The sequence below is a fragment of the Bubalus bubalis genome, chromosome 12 (assembly GCF_019923935.1).
Source record: "Bubalus bubalis isolate 160015118507 breed Murrah chromosome 12, NDDB_SH_1, whole genome shotgun sequence".
In the NCBI taxonomy this organism is placed as follows: Eukaryota; Metazoa; Chordata; class Mammalia; order Artiodactyla; family Bovidae; genus Bubalus; species Bubalus bubalis.
The window spans coordinates 45,242,301-45,268,774 of record NC_059168.1 but is presented as its reverse complement, the minus strand read 5'-3'; the positions used below and the strand labels follow the sequence as shown (position 1 = coordinate 45,268,774).

Genomic DNA, 26,474 nt, shown 5'->3' with positions numbered 1-26,474 from the left:
TCCCAGTGCACAGCACCCACGTCGCAGGCCCCGGGTGCCCACCTGGGCAGAACACCTGGCTCCAGACTGAAGTTCTGGGGGACCCTGCACCCCAACCATGCAGGCTGCCTGCCTTGTGATCAAAGCATTAAACATGCCCAGGACAGTGGTGCCCTGCTCACCCCATGAACCCCGACAACCCTGGCCCCAGAGAAGCAGACACCTGCCCGCCCTGAATAAACTCCACAGTGCCACAAAGCATCGTTAGTGTCGTAAGAGAAGCATCAGAAGAGCTGTTTAAACAGATCAGAAGGTTCAAATCGAAGATACTCTTCTGCTAAAATTCTCCAACTACAAAATGAGGTTATCAGAGGAGGGAACCTCCCCCTCAGCTCCCCTGAAAGAAGCAGGTGCTCTGGCTCAGACAGCATCACACACAGAAGAGCGGGGAGCCTTTCTGCTCCCCGACCTGGAGAGAGCTGGCCCCAAATCGCACACCTGTGCCTAGCTGGCCAGGCCTGTGTTCACCCATGTGGTTACACAGGAGGAAGCTGCCCAGGTGAGAAGGTGACCTGGGGAGCCCAGCAGGCTACCTACCGGCTGACATCCTTCACAGGCCGCATGTGGGGCACTGCTTGTGGGGCCCTGAGCGAACCCTGCACTATCCCCGCCCCCAGGTTGGCCTCCAGGATGAGCCCCAGAACAGGCTCCGCAGTTCTCTGCTCTGTAGCCCCAGCAGTCCCCACTGGCAGGTCTGAGCTCTGGCGATAAAACACCTTTGAGTGACTCACAGACTTTCCTCAGAAAATCACACTAACATTCCCATGGGAAAATTTTTTTTGCCCGAAGACGTTCCCCTTTTTTAAACAAAATGGTTAAGAATGCAAGAAACCGTGGGCTTTGTAGATGACATGTGTTCCTCTAAAAAGTCTTCACGTGTAAAATGTCACCAAGTGAGATGGGAAACCCAGAAGGGAAACCTCCTAGAAGCCATCTCTGCTGTCACATGAGACACTTGTTTAAAATGCCAAGTGGGTATAGCTGCTCAGAGGAGCTGGGGAACACAAGGAAGCACTTTCTGGGCTCCGGCATTACTGCAATTCCCATAGCTTGCAGTGAGAGAGCTCAAAGGATGGTCCCTTGAGGTCTGCTGAGGAGCTGAGGGGTTCTGTCCATCCAGGTAGGGGAGTGCCTTGCTTGCAAAGTACAGGGTGACCAATGAAATCCCCCAACTGGCCAGTTAGCAAACCCCAAACCCAACGGTTATTTGAGGAATCCCGCTGGACACCTGGACGTTTCTTAAGAACCATGAGGGAAAACCGGAAAACTGTGCTAAGGTCTGTTTCCACTCCCAGGATACAGCTGACTTCCCAGAGTGTGGGTTTTCCACATTACCAACCAGCCCTCCAGCCCTTTGGACACTAACGACCTGCCCTGAGCGCAGACCCCACAGGTGAGGGGCCCAGGCCCACAGGATACCCCACTTCAGATGCCTGCCTCCAGGCCCAGGGCCACCTGTGCTTCTGACTAACCGGCCAGCTCTAAGTCAGGGCACCCACTACCAGCTTCTTGGGTTTGATCATTTGCTAGATGACTCAGAGAAACAGGTTCCTTACAACGACCAGTTCATTGTGAAGGCTACAGCTCAGGAACAGAAGGTCTCGGGGGGCGAACCCAAGCCTCACCTACTGGGAAGCCATCAGGTCTCATTGTTGAGGAGTTTTTTTTTATTTTCCACAAAGCTCCACCTCCAGCTCCAACCCCTTCCTGGAGGTGGGTGGGTTAAGGCTGACAGTGACCTGCCTCCATCCCAGGCCAACCTAGGGCCCACCCTGAGTCACCCCCTGGGCAAAAATTCAGAGTGATCAAAGGGGGCTTCTTAGGAACAATAGAAGATGCCCCTATGGTTTGGGAAACCCTGAGGTTCTGGGGAGATCTATGCCACGAAGGGACCGAGACCACAGACATTTTTCCTCTGTTCCACCCAAGGCGTGAGAAAACAATTGCAATTCACTTCACAGAGGCCGGCTGACATCCCCACTAGATGAAGAGTTCTTAAAAACCAGGCGAAAGGTGACCCAAAGTTCAACAGAAAAGTGGGTAAAAACGTAACAGTTTTCAGAAGAGGAGGTTATTAACAGTCCTTTAACGCTTGCCAAGATGCTCAACATCACTCCTGAAGAAAGAGGCCCCTTGAAGCAGGAGGGACCATTTCTTTTTTTTTTTTTTTTAGGAGGGACCATTTCTGCCTGGTATGCCATCCACAAGCTCTGATGGTGTGTGTGTGGGGGGGTGGGCACAGCTGTTCTGGGACATGGCTGGGGGACAGCGGGCACAAGCTTGCTCACTGCAGTGGTTATTTCTAAGAGCGGGGCATCTGAAATAAGCAAAGTGTCCTGCACAGGAGGTGGTCGTGGAGAGTTCAGGGCACGTATGTGCCAGTGACAGACAGAGCAAGGGTGCGCTCCATTCACTGATGCCAGAGCTTTCCAGGAAACACAATGCAGGAAAAAAGAGAACAAAATGGTCCAGGTGGTTTGATACCTTCCGGGAATGATGAATAGCATGTGCTTCTACACACGCAGATGAATGCCTGCATTTGCAAAGAGAAACCTAAGATGCATGAAACGGACTAGTAACAATGGGAAAGAGGGTGGGGCCAGCAATTGCAGCAAGACACGTCTGCACATAACTTTTCATTCAGTTTGACTTTTGAACCATGTAAATGGCTTATACATTTTAACAATTGGAAAGAAAAAAGCAAATCCTAAAATAAACTGAATGGAACACAAACAAAAAAAAGGAACATGACTTGTATCAGGCACAGAAAAACACATTTCACGGAGCTTTTTGACACAGTAACAGCACACTCTGAGCAAGGCAGAGTCTAAGGACAAAAGGAATGGCAGAGGAATTCTGAATTTTCTTGGTACTGGTAATGATGCAGTAATTCTGAAACTGTTTTGCCTGGTGGTACTCATCAAATGAGTTTGGACTGATGTCAGAAACAATTTTCACTGTGGGAAGAAGGAACTAGCAAGATGAGGAGGAGGAGGAAGAACCTCGTCATGACTTAAATTGGGGGTAGCAGCATAAACTCATGGTGGGAAAAAATCTGTACCTGGCTCCGTCCACTAAGGGCACCTCAGCCAGTGCTGAGACCCCAAGTTCTACTCCACACTCTCCACTGGAAGGAAGCAGAATGCCTTGGAAGAGTGGCTGCTCCATCCACTAAGGGCACTTCAGTCAGCTCTGAGACCCTGAGTTTGAGTCCACACTCTCCACCGGAAGGAAGCAGGGCACCTTGGAGGAGTGGCTGATTGCAGGTCTGGGCACGGAAAACACAGGAGCACAGAGCATATGCAGATCAAGGGAGTGCTCAAAGACTGGGAGAACCTCTGAGTCCTCCGTGATTTAAAAAAAAAAAGATGGGTGTAAATTGATGTTGTCCTCAAAACATGTCCACAACCTAATTCCTAGAACCTGGGGATCTGATTTGGAAAAAGGGTCTTAGCAGATGTAATTACGGAGAAGGCAATGCACCCCACTCCAATACTCTTGCCTGGAAAATCCTATGGAGGAGCCTGGAAGGCTGCAGTCCATGGGGTCGCTGAGGGTTGGACATGACTGAGCGACTTCACTTTCACTTTTTACTTTCATGCATTGGAGAAGGAAATGGCAACCCACTCCAGTGTTCTTGCCTGGAGAATCCCAGGGACAGGGGAGCCTGGTGGGCTGCCATCTATGGGGTCTCACAGAGTCGGACATGAAGTGACTTAGCAGCAGCAGCAGGTGTAATTAAGCATCTTGAGACCAAAAGATAACCCTATATTATCCTGTTGGGCCCTCCATCCCCTGATCAGTGTCCTTATAAGGGACAGGGGAGACAAGACAGGGAGAACGGGAGGAGCCCTGGGACCAGCACAGAAGAGTGGAGCACCTGCAGCCTGTGGAGGGTGCGGAAGGAGCCTGCCTGCTACACCTGGACATGGGGCACCTGCCAGCTGCAGCCCTGCCCAGTCCCATCTCTGCAGAGGGTAGGATGGAGGATCTGCAGCAGGCGAGCCCCTGTCAGCTGGGGAGATGACTAGGGTACCACTCAGCCCCGCAGCTCTCCCTTGGGGCCCCTGAGATGTCCAGGGAAGCTGGCACTGCCCCTAGGGGATGCTGAGTGATCCAACAACAAGGGAGGCAGCTGAGGGTCTGGGGCAGTGGGCGGCCCTCCACTCATCTAGGATCTGCTTAAATGGAGCAGATGGCCCAGGGTCCCTCCCAGGAAAAAGGAACCCCCCAAAGGGAAGACCCCCTCCATGGGGGGAAGAAAAGGGAGCAAAGGACCACCAAGCAGAAGACTCTGAAACAAAGACCACATGCTTTAGTTTTTTAAATTAAGAGGAAAAAAAAAAAAAGTCTCATGAGCAAAAAATAAGAGCAAAAACAAATGTTTTACATCACTGGAAGAGTTCGGTTATAAAGATGACAAAGTTCCCGAAAAGTTGAGCAAAAATCTAAAATGATAGACGTGAAGAAACAAAATGGATGAGACCTGGCAACCCCACACCTGTGGGAGAATGTTCCAGGAAGGGGGGTCGCCAAAGGGCAGTTCAGAAGTTTTCAGAATTGCAAAGCAAGGACCTTGGTGGCCAGGGCTTGGAGGTGCCTGGCACATGTCACCAGCATCCGTGGACTGGCAGGTGCCCCTGGTTCCCTGCCACCCTCCACCCCGGCCCCAGCACAGAGGCCTCACTCTGGGAGGAGCTCTGCATGTGAGCACCGCGGTCCTGAAGGAGGCCAGTGATCCACCACAGGGATACCGTTCACAAGGACACACTCTGGGCACATGGGCCAAGAGAGGCCACCGGAGTGAGGAGGGACCAAGCCCAAGCCAAGGTGTGTGGTGGGAGGATGGCACCAGGGCAGAAGCAGCACCTAGGATCTCCCAGGAGAAATCAAGTCGCAGAGAGAGAGGGGTGCCGGCTGGAGCCTGGACCCAGGAGGGACGGAGACTTGCCTGAGAGGCTTCGAGGGGCCTTTTCTAGAATTCTGCACCACCCGCCCATCACTTAAATGTGAAGACGGAGAAGGCATGGCCAACACCTGCCAATCCTCCTCCCTGACATCAGGTGAGGTAAGTCAGGGGACAGGCGATCTCCAGGCCAACAGAGCCGGGCAGCTGAGGCCAGGGACCTCTCCTCGGGGAAATCTTGGGGGAGATGACACAGGTGACAAGCGCTGGCGTCCAGTGAGTTTACAGAGCAGAGTCATCAGCTCCAGGAAGAATAAAAGTTGATGGACATACAACCTGGCTCATGTTGATTACATTTAGTCGTACTGTGAACACCAAATGCTGTACTCAGTCCCTCAGTCGTGTCTGACTCTTTGCGAACCCATGGATGTAGCCTGCCAGGCTCCTCCGTCCACAGGATTCTCCAGGCAAGAGTACTGGAGTGGGCTGTCATTTCCTCCTCCAACATTTAGTCATACGTGTAAACATGAAATGCTGACCTCCTCAAAATCACACTAAGTCTATGTGGGGGTGAGCACGGGTGGGGGGACAGTAAAGAGAATAGTCACCTTCTAAAGGGGAAAGTCACAAGGTATACAACAGTATCTACAAACGAAAAACTAGGAAGCATAGGATGCTATGGCACAAACACCAAGATCATCAGTTCAGAGAAGAGAAGCGCCTGCCCCTGGGCAGGGAAGAGATGCCTGGGGACACCAAGAAACCAGGCAAAGGCAATCCGATTTTCTAAACTGTACTCATGTCAAAAACACTACAGGTAATTCCAGCTGAGTCTCTGCCTAGGGATTCCTATGAGCAGGTTGGTGTGACTCTCAGACAATCAGGCCTCTGAGCTCCTCCGACCAGTGACCAGCACTGACCTGAGGGCTACAAGGACTGGAATCCCATAGGAGAAAACACGTGTAGGCAAAGAACCCAGGGCAGCACAAGCTGGCCGTGCTCAGGCCCTGGGCCCTGGACTGAAGAGTTACGTGCCAGCAGGGAGGAGGATGGGCCCTCATGAGCTCAAAAAACAGAGGAAGATGGGAGAGAGCCTGAGAGGACCAGGAAGAGACTTTCCAGAAGGGGCTGTGTGTCATTTGGCAGCCAGGACAGTTTTCTCAAACAAGGAGACAAGATTATTACATTAACAAGGAGAGCCAAGACTAGAAATCACCGCTCTCGGACACTGTCAGGAGTTGCCATCTCGCTTTTCCTGTAAAGTGTCTTGGAGTTACCATCCCATGCCCATTAGTGACACTGCCTGCACACCTATCTTAAACCTCACAGCTAAATTCACCCATAGAGTGAGCTGGCACAAGGCCCGTCAGCCACATCACCGCTTCATGTTTACGCTCCAACCCCCGCGTCCCCCCCCCCCCACCACCACCATTCTCTGCATTCCTAGAACACGCCCTGCTCGGGATGCCACAGGGCGTCCCACTCTCTGCGACCCCATGGACTGTAGCCCGCCAGGCTCCTCTGTCCATGGGATTCTCCAGGCAAGAATACTGGTGTGGGTTGCCATGGCCTCCTCCAGGGAATCTTCCTGACCCAGGGATGGAAGCCAAGTCTCCAGCACTGGCAGGCGGGTTCTTTACCACTAGCGCCACCTCGGAAGCCCATTAACTCCCACACGTGCCTCACTTCTCAGCTCAAGCCTCACTTCCTCAAGAAAACATGCTGGTTGCCCCTGTCAGGAGCCCTCATGCATTCCTTCCCTTCCTTCCTACCAGTTTGTAGTTTCACCCTCATTTAGGTGAGAATCTAATTTGTGGCCAACTCACCATCCAAGCCAGTGGTTCTCAAGTGGGGGGTCCCCAGAACACACCAACAATATGTGAGGTGAAACTATTAGTTGGGCCACAGCCCAGACCTACTGAATCAGAAGCTTGAGATGGGAGGCAGCAGCCTGTGTTTGGAAAGCCCTCCAGGTGATTCCGATGCACACAGCAGGTTGAGAACCACCGCCCAGGTGTTCTGCAAGCCTTGGGGATCCCTGGGACCTAGCACAGGGACAAAGACAAGGGCTTGGCAGACAAAAGTAAGGACGCAGGAGGATTTCCTTATCTGCAGAATGGTGAAGGACATTCCACGACCTCTGACCTGCAGAAGCCTCAAAATCAACATGGAGCCTGCGGGCAGACCTGGGTTCCAGTCCCAGGTCCCCAGCCCTTCTGGGCTCAAATTCTTGGTCTTTGTAGCTTCTCAGAACCTGTGTGATCATCATTTGCCTAATTTCTCTTGGTCTTAACAGACTCACCTCTAGAATGGGAATAATGATGGGAACTATTTCCTCGGACTGCTGAGATACTTAAATGAGACAAGGAAACAGACTCACCACACACGGGGAAACTGGAAGCAAGTTTGAACATTGTTACTATAGTCCTAACAGGAATTACACAACTTGAAGCAGTCTTCCCCCTCGGGGTCTCCGCTTCCTAACTCAAGACTGACATACACTTCAGAAACCATCTTCCTCCTCCGCATACTTGCATCTAACAGCCCCCAGCTGGGCTGCAGACAGGCCAGGTCTCAATGACTGCGCATCTGCCTAGAGCTCAACTGAAGCCACGTCTGGAGGTCCCCCTCAACTCGGAAGTCAGACCTCAGTAACTTAACCGGTGAGCAGGTGTTTCGTCTCAGCGTGGATCGGCCTCGTGGCTAGGATTCAAACAAGCTCACACTTGGTCCAATTTTGGTACTTGGGGAAATATTAATAGCATCAAGGAAAACACATTCCCATCCAATAGGTTTCTTTTTTTTTTTTTTAAAGGGACGGCTTCTGCCTCTAAGACACAGGGTGTACCACCTGCCAGCAAAGTGTCCCCTCCTGCCCTCTGTCCCGCAGCCTCCGGGAGTGATGACAGGGGAACCACACAAAATGGAGCGGCGCCGAGACACCCCCACCCCCCGCGGTGCGCCTCGGCTCTGGGTCGACCCGCACCCTCAAAACACAGGCGCGGGGAACCCCTGGGGCGTGCGGAGACCTGGGCTCGGGGACCCCCCCCCCCACACTTGACGCCAGTAGCCCTGGAGCGGACAACTCGGCGCGGGGACCCCCCCGCCAAGAGACCCCCTGGGGCGTACAGACACTTGGGCGCCAGGACCCCGGGGCATCAGACCCGTGGGCTCCAGGACCCCTGGGCTCGGCCGCGGGCCGGCGGGGTCGGGCGACACACTGGGCTCCCAGCAGCCAAACGCTCAGTAATTTTCCTGGGAGCAGACAGCCTCGATGGGGGCTCTGCCAGCAGACCGTCCTCACAGCCCCGCGTCCCGCCCGGCGGCGCCGCACGCTCGGGAGCCGTGGACCGCAGCCCGGAGTGCGGCGGGGCCGAGGGCCGAGGGTCCGCTGTTCGGCTGGCGGCCGCGCGCGGAGCGGGAGGGAGCAGGCCGCGGGCGGGAATGAATGGCCGAAGCACTCACAGGCCACGTAGGCGAGCAGCGCGATGCCCAGCAGCAGCTTCATCCTCCTGCGGCTGACAGCGGACACTAGGCGAAGCAGCGGCTGGCTCAGCATCCCGGGCCGCGCGCTGCGGCCGCCCGACTCCGAGCGCGGCGGCGGGGGCGGCCCGGAGGCCCCGCCCCGCCCCACGCGCGCTTCCTGCCGGCGGGGTCCGCGCGCATGCTCCGCGTTCGCCCCGCCCCACTCCGCAGGCGCAGTGCGGTGGCCCCAGCTGGTGGCGCGTGCGCATGCGCAAGAGAAAGCGTGGACGCCGCGGTGGGCGGTCCGCCTCAGACCTGGGTACCAGCGCGCCAGGCGGTTGCCGGGCTGATTTGTGCTATATTTGGGCAGGTGTTTGGAGTTCTTTACCAGCTCACTCTGAAAGTTACCTGTTTTCCCGGCTTGTTTAGCTGAAACAGCGGCAACGATTAGTCCCCTACATATCACTGATGTCCAGACTCCGTGCGTTTTACCCTCTGATCAGCTAGGACGTCTTTCTTTTAAAAATAAGGCGTTTATTATTATTTTAAAAAGTAGTGCTAGTGTTGTACAGTGAGGATAGACTAGGAAGGAAAGAGTGGACCGCGCTGTCTGCCTGCAGAAAAACGGATGCCTCGTTACAGGAGAGTGAGTGCACTAGCCATAGCTATGCGCCGAGAGTACACGGATGCACGCGCTGTCCCGGCTCATTTCTTCCATAAGCGGGTATTGCATGTCTGCTCCCGGCGAGGAGCTGTGCCCAAGGACGCACAGATGCCGAAGGAGTCCTGGACCCGCGGGGAGCTGGGCCCCTGGCGGGGGAAGACAGGTGCGCTCGGACCTTAGCCAAACCTGGACTGGAGCGACCCGGAGGGAGACCCAAAGTGCGGGGGCTGCAGGCTGACCTTATAGACCTTGCAGAGCGGCCCGCAGCGCTTCTAACCTCTATGAACGCTGGGCTCTTTTGCTAAACAGTCGAATGCCCTTCTTCAACTTTGTTATAAACCTCCGAGAAAAATAACCATCACAATTAGCAATAAATCAAAGCAGTAATTGGTTACATCTTTCTAGCTACTCAGCACAAATGCCATGACTCTCTGATTGTAAGACAACCTTCCCCGTTCCAGGCCTCCCCATTAACCTTGAGAAATGTGGAACAAGAGGAAAATCGTTAAGCCTCTTCCCAGAGGAGGATACTCACATCTGAAGCGGCCTTCTGTCAGGACGCCCACTCCTCAACACGCTCGCAACCCATTCCAGTATCCAAGAAGGCTGCCAGGTGACACTTTATTTGGAGCCAGACAGAGACCCCCCCTGGGTGGGCTTCCAGGTAAGCACACCAGCCAAGGACAAATTTCTCTTTGTCTGGGAGTCTTTTTTCCTTGTTGACTCCATAGTAATGAATCCATCTGCCAAGTAGAAAACCCCAATTCCGTCCCTGAGTGGGGAAGATCCCCTGGAGAAGGAAATGGCAACCCACTCCAGTGTTCTTGCCTGGGAAATCCCATGGACTGAGGAGCCTGGCAGGCTACATTCCTTGGGGTCAAAAGAGTACAACGCAACTTAGTGCCTAAACAACAACAACAGCAACTTTATTTCCTCATCATTAACATTTTAAGTTTGGGTTAAACCTCTAATTTTTGAAAAGATGTATCTAGAACATGTAGTGCCCTGAGCTCCTCTGATCCTATGATTTCATGATTTTTATTTTACTTTTTTTATTTACCGTGATCACTTTATTCTTCTAATTTTTTATTTTATATTGGAATATAGTTGACTTACGATGCTGTTTTAGTTTCAGGTGTACAGCCAAGATTTAGCTATACATAGACATGTATCTAGGGCTTCCTGGTGGCTCAGTGGTGAAGAATCCACTTGCAATGCAGGAGACATGGGTTCAATCCCTGAGTCAGGAGGATCTCCTGGAGGAGGAAATGGCAACCCACTCCAGTATTCTTGTCTGGAAAAGCCCATAGACAGAGAAGCCTGGCAGGGTACAGTCCATGAGGTCGCAAAGAATCAGACACGACTAAGTGACTAAACCACCACCAGACATATATCCATTCTTTTTCAGATTCTTTTCCCATTTAGATTATTAAGAATATTGAGTAGAGTTCCCTGTCCTAAGCAGTAGGAATTCCATGATTTTTAGATAAAAGATGAGCTATGAGAAAAGATTAACATTTGCCCTAAGGCAAAATTAGATAGAAGCTGTAGGTGGATTCCAAGCTTTTTGGGTGTAGGTGGTATTTCATTGATATATATTTATCTGTTCAAGCAGGCCAGAAATTGTGAAACACATGCTACCTATGCACAAAAGTCCCTAAATCCAGCTTTCTTACCTAAGCCTCCTTTCTACCACCAGACACTGCTGCCAGGTCTCCTGCCCCAAGGGATGAAGTGTATGGGAACACCATCACAGCTACATGTAGATGAGCCACTGCTGTCCTTACGACCCCTCAGGAGGTCGTGGGTGGCCCTGACCCTGATTTTCCGCTCAACCAAAGCCAGAATTTGGGAGTAAGCAGCAGTAAGTGCTTGCCCAGCAGAGATGAGAAGGCTCCAGGGAAGAAGGCGCCACCTCGGGCTCTTCAGGGAAACTGTGGGCTTGGGCAGGTCACTTCCCTGAGCTTCTCTTCCCTCTTCTGGCTGCCCACGCCCTCTGCCCCAGTGAGTTCTATGCTCAGGTCCCCTTCCTGCCTCAACCTTGCTATCAGCTACTCCTTTTTTTCAGTGGATACATCAACAAGAATATTTTGACAGTGACTACTTAGTTACAAGGCAGTGTTCTTGACACTTGGGATGATTAAAAAATGAATCATAACAGGACTCCTGTCCTAGAGTGTTAAAGGCCAAAGAAGAGGGGACTTCCCTGGTAGCTCAGTGGTAAAGGATCTGTCTGCCAAGGGAGGGGGGCATGCATTTGATTCCTTTTGCAGGAAGATTAAACATGCCTCAGAGCAACTCAGCCCATGCACCACAACTCCTGAGCCTATGTACCTAGAGCTGGTGATGCTCAAAATGAGAAGCCTGCGCACTGCAACTAGAGAGTAATCCTTGCTCACTGCAACCAGAGAAAGCCTGTACAAAGCAAGGAAGATCCAGTGCAGCAAAAAAAAAAAAAAAAACAAACAAACAAACAAACAAAAAAAAAAACCAACTAAGAAGAGTAGGGCTTCCCTGGTGGCTCAGATGGTAAAGAATCTGCCTGTAATGCAGGATACCCAGGTTTGATTCCTGAGTCGGGAAGAAACCCTGGAGAAGGGAATGGCTACCCACTCTAGTGTTCTTGCCTGGGAAATCCATGGACAGAGGAACCTGGCAGGCTACAGTTCATGGGATCGCAAAGTCGGACATGACTGAGCAACCAACACTTTTCAAGAAGAGTAGAAAACCTCCGTCTATTTGGTGTCCACCAGGAGCCAGGCAGGGACTGTGATGTGAGATGCTCGCATGTGTCACCTCACCCGAGTTCTGTAACAGCCCCAAGACACAGGGTTGCTGATGGGACTGTGCTTAATAGACAGAAAACAGGCTCTGAAAGTTGTCAGTGTCCACACAGCTGGGGTGGGAGGGGGGCAGGGGGATGCTTTTGGGGAGGAGAGCGAAGGCATGCAGAATCCATCATACTTCATGGTAGAAAGTGGTGAGGACCAGGACAATGCAGATGAATGGCCAAGGCATTCACAAGAAAGAGACATCACTCCCTGGGAGTGTGGTTTGCCCAGTTAATTGGCTGAACAGCTTCCTGGCTCCGAAAGCTGAGTGTTCACAACTCTTCTGTGGTGTGCTCATTCCCATGTGAATGAGCAATTGCTACAGATCAGGGCTTTTTCTGTTTTTTGTTTTTTGACCAGCACACCTTCCCTTCCAGGTGAGAACAGCAAGAGGGAGGCTGTGCAGAGCCAGGGCTATGTGGGCTGAATTTGAAATCACATGTAAGGTTTTTGCTCACACACATCAGGCAGGGGCGTTGGGGAGAGAAAGGACTCTATAGGACATAGTGGAACCTGTTTGGCCGGAGGAGCAGGAAAAAAAGGTGCAGATAATGTTGGATAAGAAAGCCTCTAGCAATGTATCTGAGAGTGCAGAAGCCAGGCCTCCAACCGTTGTGCACTTCACCTGCTTTTTCTTCCTGCTACTTTTCTTATTAAGCCAATGCTTCCCTGATGGCTCAATGAGTGGTGAAGAACCCGCCTGCCAATGCAGGAGATGCGGGTTCCATCCCTGGGTTGGAAAGATCCCCTGGAGTAGGAAATGGCAACCCACTCCAGTCGGTTTTCCACTTACCTGGGAAATTCCGTGGACAAAGGAGCCTGGTAGGCTACAGTCCATGGGGTCACAGAGTCAGACACAACTGAGCAACTAACACTTTTTTTTTCTTTTTATATCCAAAGGATTGGTTGTTGCAAACAGATACAAAGGTTAAGGTAAAAGGATACAAAGGTTAAGGTAAAAGAAACAGATCTGAAAGGGAGTCAGATGTGTTCTTCCTGTTACAAGGTGACAGCTTTTCCTCTCTGCACCTCCCTCCTCCACCTGGCTTATGTGCCCCAGAGCATGTGAGCAGAGGGTTTTGCCGAAAATCAGCCAAGATCAGGTTGAGAAGTAGATTATGCTGCTGGGACTAGTCATTTTTAAAGTGCTTAATTGTAAACTTCTGTAGAACGTGAAGGATCTGCTGAAGGACCTACTGAGCTCTTGTTGCTGAGGGGAGGGAAGAAAGACACTGCCTTTGGGGTCTCCTTAAGGTTCTCGCTCTGCGTCCTTTGGGAAACATACACTGTGATTTGTATATCTGACTGGTAATATCGTCTCTCCACTAGAGCCAGGTTTCTGATGAGCAAGTAATAAATTCTGGTTGTTAATATGCGTGCCAGCTGTAGTGTGAATGCCCAGTGAATACTTACCAACCAATGGACTTGGGGGAAGTGCCAGATACAGGCAAATTACGTTTTTTACTTGTTATTTTCTGAAGTTTGCATTGGCTGTTAAAGAAGATGATTTCTCTGGGGTGTGTTAAGTAATTAACTTCCCATCAGCGAAGATAAAAAGCAGTCATCAGACATACATCACAATTCACAAAGTCTGCTTTTGACGATTATTATGTGCAGTTAAGAGGCAGATGCCTTGCCTTTTCAACAGGCACCTTATCTACTGTGAATCTGTTCACTATTAGAAGTCCAATTAATTTTTAAGCACTCTAACTACATGGTTATATAGTGATACCAGATGATTTTGAGTGAAAATTCAAAAGCCTTGCAAAAAAAGGGTGGGGTTTAATAACCCATCATTGTTTTTTTCTTTCCCAGGAGAAGAGGTGAAACCTGTTTGAAATGGAAAGGAGATCTCCCTAACTGTTTGGAAAAGATGATCCATTCCCAACTGCTTAATTAGTATCTAAATCGCAAATTAGTATCTTATATCACCCTTTATGGGGGAGGACAGCCTTGTAAAATATGCTTGGTCAAGTGGGTTTGCGAAATATCCACCTCTCTTCATTCCTTTGGGGGAATACCGATGATGTTCTGAGTGGGCTGCTGAAAATGTACCACAGGACGTCACTTTGGCTCACCTAGACATAAGTTTGCTCTCTAAATTATAAACAAGTTTTCAAACAGAAATGCAGTTGGGAAGTTTACTAGCGCAATACTTTCAATACTTCCCTCAGGAGTAGGTAAAAAGGACACTGTGGTTTTCTTTAATGATCCTCTCAGCATTTTAAAACAAGACAGAGCACTTTGATGAGCCATCAGAGATCACATATCCCTAAGCAGACTGCTTAAAGTGGAATATGAATGGTCCCCACTTGCCCATGATTGTGCAGGAACAGGCATCAGAATGGCTTTCCTGTTGTGTCCTACTTAACCCATCCTGGTCACCCTGGGGTGATGCAGGGAAATCAGCCTCCTATCCAGGAAAACCTGCACTCACTGGGCAGGCCCACCTGGAAAAAGCACAAAACCTCAACACAAGGAAATGTATCCTGTAAACTAGGCATCTGAGAACTGGAGGGGGTCATCCTCAAGTAGGGATTAACCTGGAAGGACCAATCCTATAAGGTTTCTTTAGGAGATGAATTTTGAGTTGGAATTTTTAAAAAAATTACAGGACACAGGCTGACTGAAAGAACAAAGGGAGGAAAGAAGAGCCACTTTAACTTTTTTGTTTGGTTCAGTTCAGTTCAGTTTAGTCGCTCAGTCGTGTCCAACTCTTTGCGACCCCATGAATTGCAGCACACCAGGCCTCCCTGTCCATCACCAACTCCCAGAGTTCACTCAAACTCTTGTCCATCGAGTCAGTGATGCCATCCAGCCATCTCATCCTCTGTCGTCCTCTTCTCCTTCTGCCCCCAATCCCTCCCAGCATCAGAGTCTTTTTGTTTGGTTGGTTAGTTATTTTGGCTGAGTGGTGCTGCTTTCAGGATCCCAGTTCCCCAACCAGCGTTTGAACCTGGACACTCAGCAGTGAAAGCGTGGAGTCCTAACCACTGGACCACTAGGAAGTTCCATGGGGACTTTAGGGATACAATGCATGCTATGTATGCACGCACATTAAGTCACTTCAGTTGTGTCTCTTTGCGACCCCATGTAGCCCCCCAGGCTCCTCTGTCCATGGGATTCTCCAGGCAAGAATACTGGAGTGGGTTGCCCTCCTTCAGAGGATCTTCCTGACCCAGGGATCGAACCCATGCCTCTTTCATCTCCAGCATTGACAAGAGGGTTCTATACCACTAGCCCAATACAAAGCTACACAGAGCTGGAATGCAGGTTGGCTTTTATTTGCCTAGGACCTCTGTTAAAGAAAATTTGCAAATAATGTTAGACCTTTAAACCAAATCCTTTGAAACAATTCTGCTCGGGAGTCATCCATCAACTTCCAGGAGGACCCCTTTACTTGTTCTGTCAGCTTCTCTCTCAGTTCTCCTGTGCGGATGTTTGTATCTTGGGGCACGCAGAGGTACCTTGTCTCCTAGTTTTGTTGTAAATGTCTTCTGTGGGTTTCTCATTTTGATGTCTAGTTGTTCTGTGTCTGAGCACCACTGATCTTCCCCCACCCTCCCTCCACTTGAGGGATCAGCTCACCACTGCACCCGTACTCCATTTAAGGGAGTAGGTAGGGTTAGGGTTAGTTGTTAACTTGTTACTTGTTTTTGCTCCCTCCTCCTGCTCCAGCACAAGTCCCAATAAAGCCTGAATTTCTCATCTGACCTCAATTCTTATGGATTAAAGGGTCCAAGAACCCACGTCGGTAATACTTGCTTTGTATTGAGAAATGTAAGTCCTCCTACTTTGTTCTTTTAAAAGATTATTTTGACTATTCTGGATCCATTGCAATTTCATAAGAATTTTAGAATCAGTTTATCACTTTCTACAAAGAAGTTGGCCAAGATTCTGATTGTTCTGTTGCTCAGTCATCTCTGACTCTTTGTGACCCCATGGACTGCAGCACGCCAGCCTTCCCTGTCCTTCACTTTCTCCTGGAGTTAGCTCTAACTGATGTCCATTGACCCACTCCAGTACTCTTGCCTGGAAAATCCCATGGATGGAGGAGACTGGTAGGCTGCAGTCCATGGGGTCGCTAAGAGTCGGACACAACTGAGCGACTTCACTTTCACTTTTCCATTTCATGCATTGGAGAAGGAAATAGCAACCCACTCCAGTGTTTTTGCCTGGAGAATCCCAGGGATGGGGGAGCCTAGTGGGCTGCCGTCTATGGGGTTGCACAGAGTCGGACACGACTGAAGTGACTTAGCAGCAGTAGCAGCCTCATGTCCATTGAGTCAGTGATGCCATCCAACCAATAGGAATTGATTTAATCTGTAAATCAGTCTGGGGAATATTGCCATCATAGCAGTAAATCTTTAGATCCATAATCATGGGATCCTTCCCCAGTTATGTAGATGAAATTATTTGTTTCGTAGTTTTGAGGTTTAAGATTGTACTTCTTTTAAAAAATTTACTCCTATATATTCTTTCTGTTATTCTTTCTGATGTTATTGCAGATGAAAGTGTATTTTAAAATTTTATTTTTGGATTGTCCTGAAAGTTTTCAAAAGTACTTTTTGTTATTGAAAATTTCAAACATATGCAAAAGTTCATCGCCATCAGCTTCATTAATTATCAAGTCACAGCTGATCTGATTTCGTTTTTATTCCACCCACTGTTTCCACCCTGAATTTTTGAACAAATTTCAGACACTAGCATTTCACTTATAAATATTTCAGAAATTATCTTCAAATATAAAGGTCTTAAATCACTACAATATTATTATTGTATGCATGCTAAGTCAGTTCAGTCATGTCTGACTCTTTGTGATCCCATGGACTGTAGCCCACCAGGCTGCTCTGTCTATGGGATTCTCCAGGCAAAAATACTAGAGTGGGTTGCCATGCCCTCCTCCAAGAGATCCTCCCAATCCAGGGATTGAACCCGAATCTCTTTTGTCTCCTGCATTGACAGGTGAGTTCTTTATCACTAGAACCACCAGGGAAGCCCCGTTATTATTATGCTTACCATATTAACATGAATCTCTTTATATCATCATAAATCTAAGTTATTTCTCTCTGCTCAAGGAAAAGTATCGTGTGATTAAATGTGTTGATAGAATGCTTTGCAGAGTTTTCCTCCACTTTTGAAGATTTCTTAGAATTAACCAACAACCAATCAACCAGCAGTGTTAACAGTGCTCATGCTTAGTTGCGCAGTCATGTCCAACTCTTTTGGGACTCCATGGACTGTGGCCCCCCAGTCCCTTCTGTCCATGCAATTTTTCAGGCAAGAATACTGGAGTGGGTTGCCATTTCCTTCTCCAGAGGATCTTTCCAACCCAGGGACTGAACCAGCGTCTCCCACATTGCAGTCAGATTCTTTACTGCTGAGCCATCAGGTAAGGCCCCTATTAACAGTATAAAGAGTGAAAGAAAACAGTAATGTGATTGATAACATCTATTTCAGCTTGAAACATTTTGTGACAAATTCCATCAGATTCACTGCCCAAAATATAAAAGAAAGCATGGCTGTTAATAAATTGGTCTAACCTTTTCAAACAAAACTCTCACATATTTATTGCTGAAGCAGCCTATAATTGTGGAAGCATAAAAGCAAAAAAAAAAAAATCAATAAGATCAATAAAAACTAATAAAATATGTCCATCTGTTCAAAGAGTAGCCGCTTTTCCAGCTTGCTCTGGGAAGATCCTAGTGACCCAAGCATTGTAAATGTGCCCCGCCAGTCATGAAATTCCTTATGGACCCAACGTGGCTGATTTCCTGATTTCATTACCGGCTTCTTTTCAAATCCATTGAGGATGGATTAAAGTTAGCGACTAGTCCTAAAATGACAGAATGGAAATATCGGTTATCACGATGATTTAACTGAGGAACAGAGATGAGCTTAAGAAGGCGGCAAGTCTAGATTTTAATGTGACCTCATGCTCCCATTAAATTTCACTTCTGAGGAGAGGAAGGGGCTTCCCTGGTGATCAGCAATAAAGAATCCACCTGCAATGCAGGAGATGCAAGTGGCGCGGATTCAGTCCTTGGGTGGGGAAGATCTCCTGGAGGAGGGAATGGCAACGCACTCCAGTATTCTTGCCTGAAGAATCCCATGGACAGAGGAGCCTGGCAGCCTACAGTCATGGGGTCGCAAAGAGTTGGACACGACTGAAGCAACTGAGCATGCGAGGATGCCCAGGGTCATAATTAAGGATTCTAATAAGAGTAGCTGCTATCAAGTAAGACAGTTTGGGATGCCAGTAATCCCAGGTCCATTAATGGAAAGCAGCAGACATCAAATTGTCCACTGTCCTGCAGAGAAGGGGCAAGCGCGGCACTCCACCCTAACTTTAGGCACCAGGAGCCTTGTCCCCCCTGCGCTGCCCTCAGCCTGGCCGCTTCCCACACTGCTTCACCATGAAGATGGCTGTCTGGGTGCCACATCCAGGTAGGACGAGATCTGCTGAGAGATAAGATGCTGTCCTGCCTGGCTCCTTGGATGACTGAGGGAAACCTTTCTGAGAGGAACCCACGACCTCCTTCAAGTCCCTCAAGGTTCCTTGGGCCGCCTGGAATGATTCCTGAAGAGAGAATACCTCAGATCAGTCAAATTCACCCAAGTCTTAGAGCAAAGCTGGGCTCTGCTATGAGACTTCCCTGGTGGTGCAATGGTTAAAGCTCCTGACTTCCAATGTTCAATCCCTGGTTGGGGGACTGAAGCCCCACATGCTGCTCTTGTGGCCAATAAACAAATAATTTAAACAACAACAACAACAACAAACTGGTCTCTGCCATCCTGGGAGGGGGAAGTGGCATTACAGGCAGTAAATCTGCCTGCCTCCATGTTCTGGATTCAGAAGCAAGAGATAGAAGAGTGAGACATACGGTAACCTGAAGGTGAGCCCCTGTGCATCTTTCTTGGAGAGAAAATGGCAAATGAGGTGCATTGCTTTTCTCCATCATAAATCTCTACAAGAGGCACTTATCATCGCCTGTGAGCAGCTGTCAGTGGGCTTTTAATGACTCATTTGAATAGATGCCCATCACTTTGCTAGAATCTATTTCTGTTCAAATGAAAATAAAGAGAGGTTAATTAACAGGAACCGTGGTCACATTCTCAGTGGTTGTGTTAAAGGCAATGTCTCCCCAGTGGATGTGCCGTGTGGGGGATTGGATGAACTCCGGGAGTGATCCAGGCGGTGACAGCATTTGTGAGTAGGGGCCACACGTTCAGATTCTGACCTTATGAAGGTACTGGGTGAATCCGGACAGGTGCCTGGTGGGGCTGTGGGCGGGGCTGTGGGCGGGGCTGTGGGCGGGGCTGTGGGCGGGGCTGTGGGCGGCCACTGGCATTGTCATCCACCCACCTGAGGTCGGGATGCTGCCCTACCTGTGTGACTCTGGGTCACAGTCAGAGAATGAGGGTATGTGTGAGGTGTGGGAGGGGAAGACCCCCACTCCAGGAGGGCTGCTGGTCGGACGGGACTGTTTGTGGGTCTCTCCCTGGGTGCCGATGTGGTGGGCACACAGCCCTGCAGAAGCTCCCGCCTGATGGAGGCAGTAGAATTCTGGTTCTCCCCCTGATACCTGCCCCTGACACTTTCACTGATGTTTCCATCTTCGGCTTCTCTGACCTTCACTGGCAGCCTCCTGACATGCTCTTCTCCTGCTCCTCCCAGAGTCAGGAAGCCCCGCTAATGCTGTGAACACAGAATGTAGAGAGTGGAGACTGTTTCCTCATCAGACCCAGACAGGTCAGTTCCTCTGACATTTCTCTTCCCAAATCCACCTCTACACACACACACACACACACACACACACACACACAAGCACATATGTGCGTACACATGTAAACACACACACACATAAACACTCATTCACACACAAACATTATACACATACATCTACGCATGTGTGTACACACACATACAATATACATACACACAGATCTACACAAATATACATACACACATAAACACACAATATACACACAGGTCTATCAGTTCAGTTCAGTAGCTCAGTTGTGTCCGACTCTTTGCAACCCCATGAATCGCAGCACGCCAGGCCTCCCTGTCCATCACCAACTCCCGGAGTTCACTCAGACTCACGTCCATCGAGTCAGTGATGCCATCCAGCCATCTCATCCTCTGTCGTCTCCTTCTCCTCCTGCCCCCAATCCCTCCCAGCATCAGAGTCTTTTCCAATGAGTCAACTCTTCACGTGAGGTGGCCAAAGTACTGGAGTTTCAGCTTTAGCAGCATTCCTTCCAAAGAAATCCCAGGGCTGATCTCCTTCAGAATGGACTGGTTGGATCTCCTTGCAGTCCAAGGGACTCTCAAGAGTCTTCAGTATATACAAATATACATATACATTTAAACACACACATAAACACAATATACATACACACATCTACATATATATACACAGGTAAACACACATAAACACACCATACACATACATGTCTATACATCCAGGAAAAGCCTGCCGGGAGATGGGTTGGGATGATACTGAGTCTCTAGATCAATTTGGGAAGAATTTTCATTTGAACGGTACTGACTCTTCCAGCCCCCGAGCATGCTCTGTCTCTTTTTGGAAAGTAGCCGCTGTAGCATTTATTAGTTAAAAGGCAAGTGAGGGCGCTGGCATGTCTACCTTACTACCCTGTTTTTGCTACAGTGCGGCAACTCTCAGAACAAATGCTACAACCCAATCCATGATTGTCAGGTAGCATAAAGCCGTCCTGTCTGGTCTCTGAGTCTCTCCTTGTAGTTCATTAGAAGCACACACCGCAGCCTTCTCTGTTGGTTAATTCCTGATTTCTCCCTGCTGATGCCATATAACTGCTACTTCACTCGCTGTGGGCTTCCTTTTGAGGCTCTGGGCGTCAGCTCTTGGCCTCCTCTAGCTTTTCTTTGATCCCATTTAAAAAATGTTTCCTGCAGTCCCATTGTTTCCTGCTTGGCTATGTTTGATCCACTGTGCATGGTGGTGTATTCTTACTGATGCAGCATCGAAATGCTTGTACCAGCAGGGTCCTGCCGGGGGACTTCCCTTGGAAAATACTGCCTTTGTTGTTTTTGCTATAAATGAGATCTGTCTGCAGCCACTGCAGACTTAATTCATTAGGGTTGCACTTTGTCCAAGCTGAACATTTCAAAGAAAAGGAAATGGTAGATAACTTAATTAATGCTTGTAACAGTCAAATTAGTGGTAACAGTACTGCTTGTAAACCAGTAAATGAGTCACTTTGAAAAAACTCTTAATGATTGATTATTTATCTTTCTAAAAACTCCCAACAGTCAAAGATATTATAATGCAAGGGAATTTGTTTACTCTTGAAGTGGAAATCTATAATTTAGTCATCAACAGGTAAAAATTCAGTGTGATAGCATGATTATAACGTGTGTCAATTTGCTTGGCTAATCACTAAGTTTTCCTACAATCAGAATGCATTTTTAAGGGCAAAGCAGTTCATCTTAAAGTTGATTGCTAAGTGTAACCTTTCAGTGAACTTTCTTTTTTTTCATTTTTAAGTTTATTTTTGGTTGTGCTAGGTCTTCACTGCTGTGTGGGCTTTTCTCTAGTTGAGGTGAGAGGGGACTACTCTGGTTGGTGTGTGGGCTTCTCATTGTGGTGGCTTCTTTTGTTGAAAAGCATGGTTCTAGGGTGGGCAGGCTTCTGTAGTTGCAGTGCCCAGGCTTAGTTGCTTGGCAGCACGTGGGATCTTCCCAGACCAGGGATCAAACCCCTGTCTCCTGGATTGGCAGATGATTCTTTACCACTGAGCCACCAGAGAAGCCCTCAGTGAATTCGTAACACCTGTGAAAGGAAACAGACTATGCCGCCCCAAATATGCCATTTTGATTATTTTGAATTAAAGTTACTTAAGAAATAGCTGATACATTCTGATCTCCCTCTGTCCCTCTGAACACAGAAGATAAATCTCTTGGGTGAAGGTGCCCTCCTTGGACAGGAGGAAGAAGCCTCCTTACTCCCGGAAACCAGACTTTAAGGGCTGAGAAGGTTGTACAAACAGACCTTGTTACTTCCTCTCTAATTCACTAACCCAGCCCAAACCCCTTTCGTCGGGTCAATTCTTCAAAAATGTGCAGTTTCTTTGTCTGAAAAGTATCAAAGCTGCCTGCTTTGATCTTTGAATCCCCTATTTTATGAGATCCCTGGAGTAAGAAATGGCAACCCACTCCACTATTCTTGCCTGGAGAATTCCAGGGACGGAAGAGCCTAAAGGACTATAGTCCATGGGGGTCACATAAGAGTCAGACATGGCTGAGCAACTCAGCATGCACGTATGGACAAAATTAAATTTGTTTTTTGTTCTGTTAGTCCGTCTTCTGTCAATTTCATTATTAGACCAGCCAGTGAACCAAGAAGGGAAGAGGGCAAAGTTTTTCTTCCCTCTGCCTGTGATTAGGGGACCATGTGTTTCATCTTTCGGTTTCCCTGGTGGCTCAGACGGTAAAGAATCAGCCTGTAATGCAAGAGCTGCAGGAAATGTGGGTTTGATACCTGGATGGGGGAAGATTCCCTGGAGGAGGGCATGGCAACCTGCTCCAGTCTTCTTGCCTGGAGAATGCCATAAACAGCGGAGCCTGGCATGCTACCGTCCATGGGGTTGCAAGAAGTCAGACATGACTGAAGTGACTTAGCACACATGTGCTGAGGTGCTGCTGGGTCAGCCCCCGTGGAATGACAGTGTTCTTGGTGACATTTGACAACAGCCAGCTTTGGGGGTGTTTAGCTTTTAACCCTTCAGGGTGCCTGATCAAGGACACTGGTTCTGGAGACATCTTTCCCTGGCAGAGTCAGGAGGGGTCAGCTGGCATCTGTGAGCAGACACCAGAGATGCCACTGAGTCCTCTACAGAGCCCAGCATACCCCCCTCCCATCCCAACACAACAGAGAATTTCTGGTCCTGATGCTGGGAACTGAGTTGGATGCAGTGCTTTTTGCTTCCTTGGAGGTTGCACGGGCCTCTCAGGTCCATACTGCCCAGCCTCCCAGAAGCCAGGTGAATACAGCACAGCAGCTGGTGTGTGGAAACGGCAGTTCCCACTGGCGTCTGCTTGGCTTCTCCACGTGGCCCCGCCTGGACATCCTTATTGGGCTGTGTTCCAGTCTCCAGGAAACCAGGTCAGAAAGCTAAATGCTTTAGGGTTGTTTGCTTTTAATTAGTTCTGAAAGGTCAAATATATATGTATACATGTATAATTTTATTAAAATATGTAAAATTAATTTGTATATTAAATTTTAAATAATAAATAGATGTAAATGTTATATATAAATATATATTTAAGCTGATTTAAAGTCAAGGAAGTATTTCCTTTGGGAGTTTTAAGAAATTTCCTGTCCTTTTTTCCTTCTTTTTCTTTTTAAACGAATTTCTTAGTGTCTGCCATTGTCCATTGTGTTATAGATAAAAGAAAGCAGGCTGGGACAGTGGGAAGTCTTTTTTCCAGTAGAGAAACACTTCACTGGGATAAGCCTCCAAAGGAAGTAATAGCTATCTAAATGAGCAAACTGCAGGCACAGAGAAACAACCCCCCCACACCCCACCCCCCACCCCGTGCAAGCTTCTCGCTTGTTTGGAGGAAGATGTGAAAAGGGGCAGACCCACCGCCAGGGAGGAGCCCACCAAGGCTGGGCTGTGGGATGCAGAGCTGCGTCTCTCATTGACTTTGAACAGGTTGGCTTGCCTACTCACCTCTTCTGTCTGCTGCCTTTAAAACTGCATCAGAGACGTGAAAATCGATAAGAAGACATTTGCAAAGCACTTTGGGCTCCTTGGAGGAAGCCTAGAGGCAGAAGCTGTACCACTATCTGCATGAGGGTCGGCAGAGCCATAAACCAGAGGGATGGACTGACCCAAGCGCTCTGTACTGACCTCATCTTTTTCAGAGCTTATTAGCAGCTCATATGGGTCCATATGGAGCGCTTGTCACGCAGCTCATATTACCAGCCTGATGCTTTGTCTGGGCCACTCTTTGTGAGGCTCCAACAGAAAAGACAGGTGAATAAATTTTTAAAAGGCAAGGCATGAGCCTCCAGTAAATGCCAGGCAAATTTTCAGCTTGATACACTTTGCTCAGTGTTCAGCGTTCATTTCATCAGTAACACAGGGTTCAGGGTTTGTTCAGGGTTTGTTTCGTCTTAGCACAGATGTCACTGGTGGTAAAAAGGCGTCAGAATACAAAAGGCAGATATAAACCTAGAATGGTACAGTTTGCCTCAGAAATCATTTAACATCTAATCTTATTTGACAATGTATTAGTTATTAGGAATTTATGAAATACTTTCTTTTGTATAGAAGAAATCAAAACAGGCTGTAAGATTCAAAACATACATTAAACCCAAAAAAGACAAGGGAAGTACACAGAGATAGAATAGAGAAGTGCTGCTGATCACATGGAGGAGTGTTAGAGCTAGGAAGGCATTTGATTGTTTGCCGTCCAGTGATTGTGCTGGGGGAAGTCTCCTTGAATAAAAATTATTTCTGTGTGAAAAAGACACATACTTGCAGATGCCTCAAAAGGACACTGGGGCTTTGGTCAAGACGGCAGCAGCAGAGTAACTGCCAACTGGCAGGAGCCCGGCTGGAGGTCAGTCGAGGTCAGGTGCTGGTTTAGATGGCTTTTGCGGGGCAGAGGGTCTCACGGGTGCCTCAGCTAGCTGTTTCAGGAGTTATGTGAGCCAAGAAAGTCAAGGGAGACCACTGCAAATCACTGTCTTCCTCAAGAAACTGGGGGTATTCAGACGAAACTATTATTTTAAAAGACACATGCACCCCTATGTTCACAGCAGCACTACTTACAACAGCCAAGACATGGAAGCAACCTGTATCCACTGACAGATGAGTGGGTAAAGAAGATGCAGCACATATATCCAGTGGGATATTACTCAGCCATAAAGGGAATAAAATAATTCCACTTGCTGGAACACAGATGGACCTAGAGATGATCATACTAAGAAAATGTATGTATATTTATATTATCATACTAAGACAGAGAAAGGCAAATATATAATGTCACTTAGATGTGGAATCTAAAAAAAAATGATACAAATGAACTTATCTTCAGAACAGAAACAGATTCACAGACACAGAGAATAGATCTGTGGTTGCCAAGGGAGAGGGGTGTGGGGAGGTAGATCAGGAGTTTGGGATTAGCAGATCCAACCTATTATATCTATTAATAGAACGGTCCCACTGCATAACTCAGGGAGCTATGTTATCCTGTGATAAGCCATAATAGGAAAGAATATGAAAAAGAATATATACGTATAACTGAATCACTTTGCTGTACAACAGAAATTAACACAACATTGTAAATCAACTAAACTTCAGTAAAATTAAAAAAAAAGAAACTGGGTATTTATCACGTGGTCAAAAAGGGGCATGGACCAGTTACTAATCCACCAACAGAGACTGTTGGGCTACAGTCCATGGGGTCGCAGAAGAGTCAAACACCACTGAGTGACTAACACATTCCTTTTTGGTAACCAAGATTTTGTTTTCTAAGTCCCAGTGGATATGTTTGGTCTTCAGAAAATGCTAAACTTTCATCATTTAGACTTTCATTTGGAATCATGTAACATTTATATTAAATACAGTTTGACTTATTGATTTCTTGCATACCTTACACTTTATGTTATTATACTCTGCTGCTGCTGCTGCTGCTAAGTCGCTTCAGTCGTGTCCGACCCTGTGCGACCCCATAGACAGCAGCCCACCAGGCTCTTCCGTCCCTGGGATTCTCTAAGCAAGAACACTGGAGTGGGTTGCAATTTCCTTCTCCAGTACATAAAAGGAAAAGTGAAAGTGAAGTCGCTCAGTCATGTCCGACTCTTAGCGACTCCATGGACTGCAGCCTACCAGGCTCCTCCATCCATGGGATTTTCCAGGCGAGAGTACTACTAAGATGTTTTTTTTTTTTTTTAATCATTTTGGCATCAAGACATTTAAATTCTGGAAGTGTTGCTATTGGGTACATCACACATGTGTCACTGCTGTCTACTTAGGCAGCCCATTCAGTGATGCTCAAATAGCCAAGTCAGAGGCAGATGCTCAAGGTTTGTTTAGGGTCCTACTGTTGTGAGATGTGGGCCCACTGCTGCCCTCTGCTGCTCCTTGAGGAAACTGCACCCACTTTTTTTTTTTTTTTTTCTGATAACAAAGATGGCAAATATTGTCCTTTGTCTACTAGTCTTTCCTGTCCTCCTCTGCTAATAAGAACCCAATTTTGTAGTGAGCAGGGGATATGGAGGTGTTATTGACATTTGAAGAGGAAAATAAAAGTTATTTCCTTTGCAAAGTTTCTCTGAAAATTGCCTGAACGGGGATGTATCTTACAAGGCAGCAAATCAACAAAATGCATGATTACAACTGCTACCGTTTTTACATTGACCTTTAAAAAAATAATTTTATTTATTCATTTATTTTGGCTGCACTGGGTGTTAGTTGCTGTGTGGGCATTTTTCTGGTTGTGGCGAGTGGGGGCTACTCTCTAGCTGTGGTGCTCCGGCTTCTCATTGAAGTGGTTTCTCTTGTTGTGGAG

General features: G+C 48.1%; 1 protein-coding gene and 1 long non-coding RNA gene across 4 annotated transcripts in view; one reads left to right on the top strand and one right to left on the bottom strand.

Annotated features, from left to right (window-relative positions):
• Window positions 1-8,591, bottom strand: part of UXS1 (UDP-glucuronate decarboxylase 1) — a 55,922-nt gene extending 47,331 nt beyond the window's left edge. Inside the window, exon 1 of one of the 2 annotated variants that reach the window (XM_025261121.3) lies at window positions 8,411-8,591. In XM_025261121.3, the coding sequence (XP_025116906.2) occupies window positions 8,411-8,504 (94 nt within the window). In that variant the 5' untranslated portion in view covers window positions 8,505-8,591. The remainder of the gene's footprint in view (window positions 1-8,410) is intronic. The other variant, XM_044925965.2, reaches the window with a different exon arrangement.
• A 122-nt stretch (window positions 8,592-8,713) lies between these two features.
• On the top strand, window positions 8,714-14,313 carry LOC112578199. 2 transcript variants are annotated; one of them, XR_006543397.1, is made up of 3 exons: window positions 8,714-9,237; window positions 9,536-9,738; window positions 13,721-14,313. It is a non-coding gene; the product is annotated as an uncharacterized LOC112578199 (long non-coding RNA). The 2 variants fall into 2 exon arrangements; XR_003102536.2 differs by lacking the exon at window positions 13,721-14,313 and adding an exon at window positions 10,774-11,141 and having other exon boundaries at window positions 8,715-9,237.
• Window positions 14,314-26,474: the final 12,161 nt, after the last annotated feature.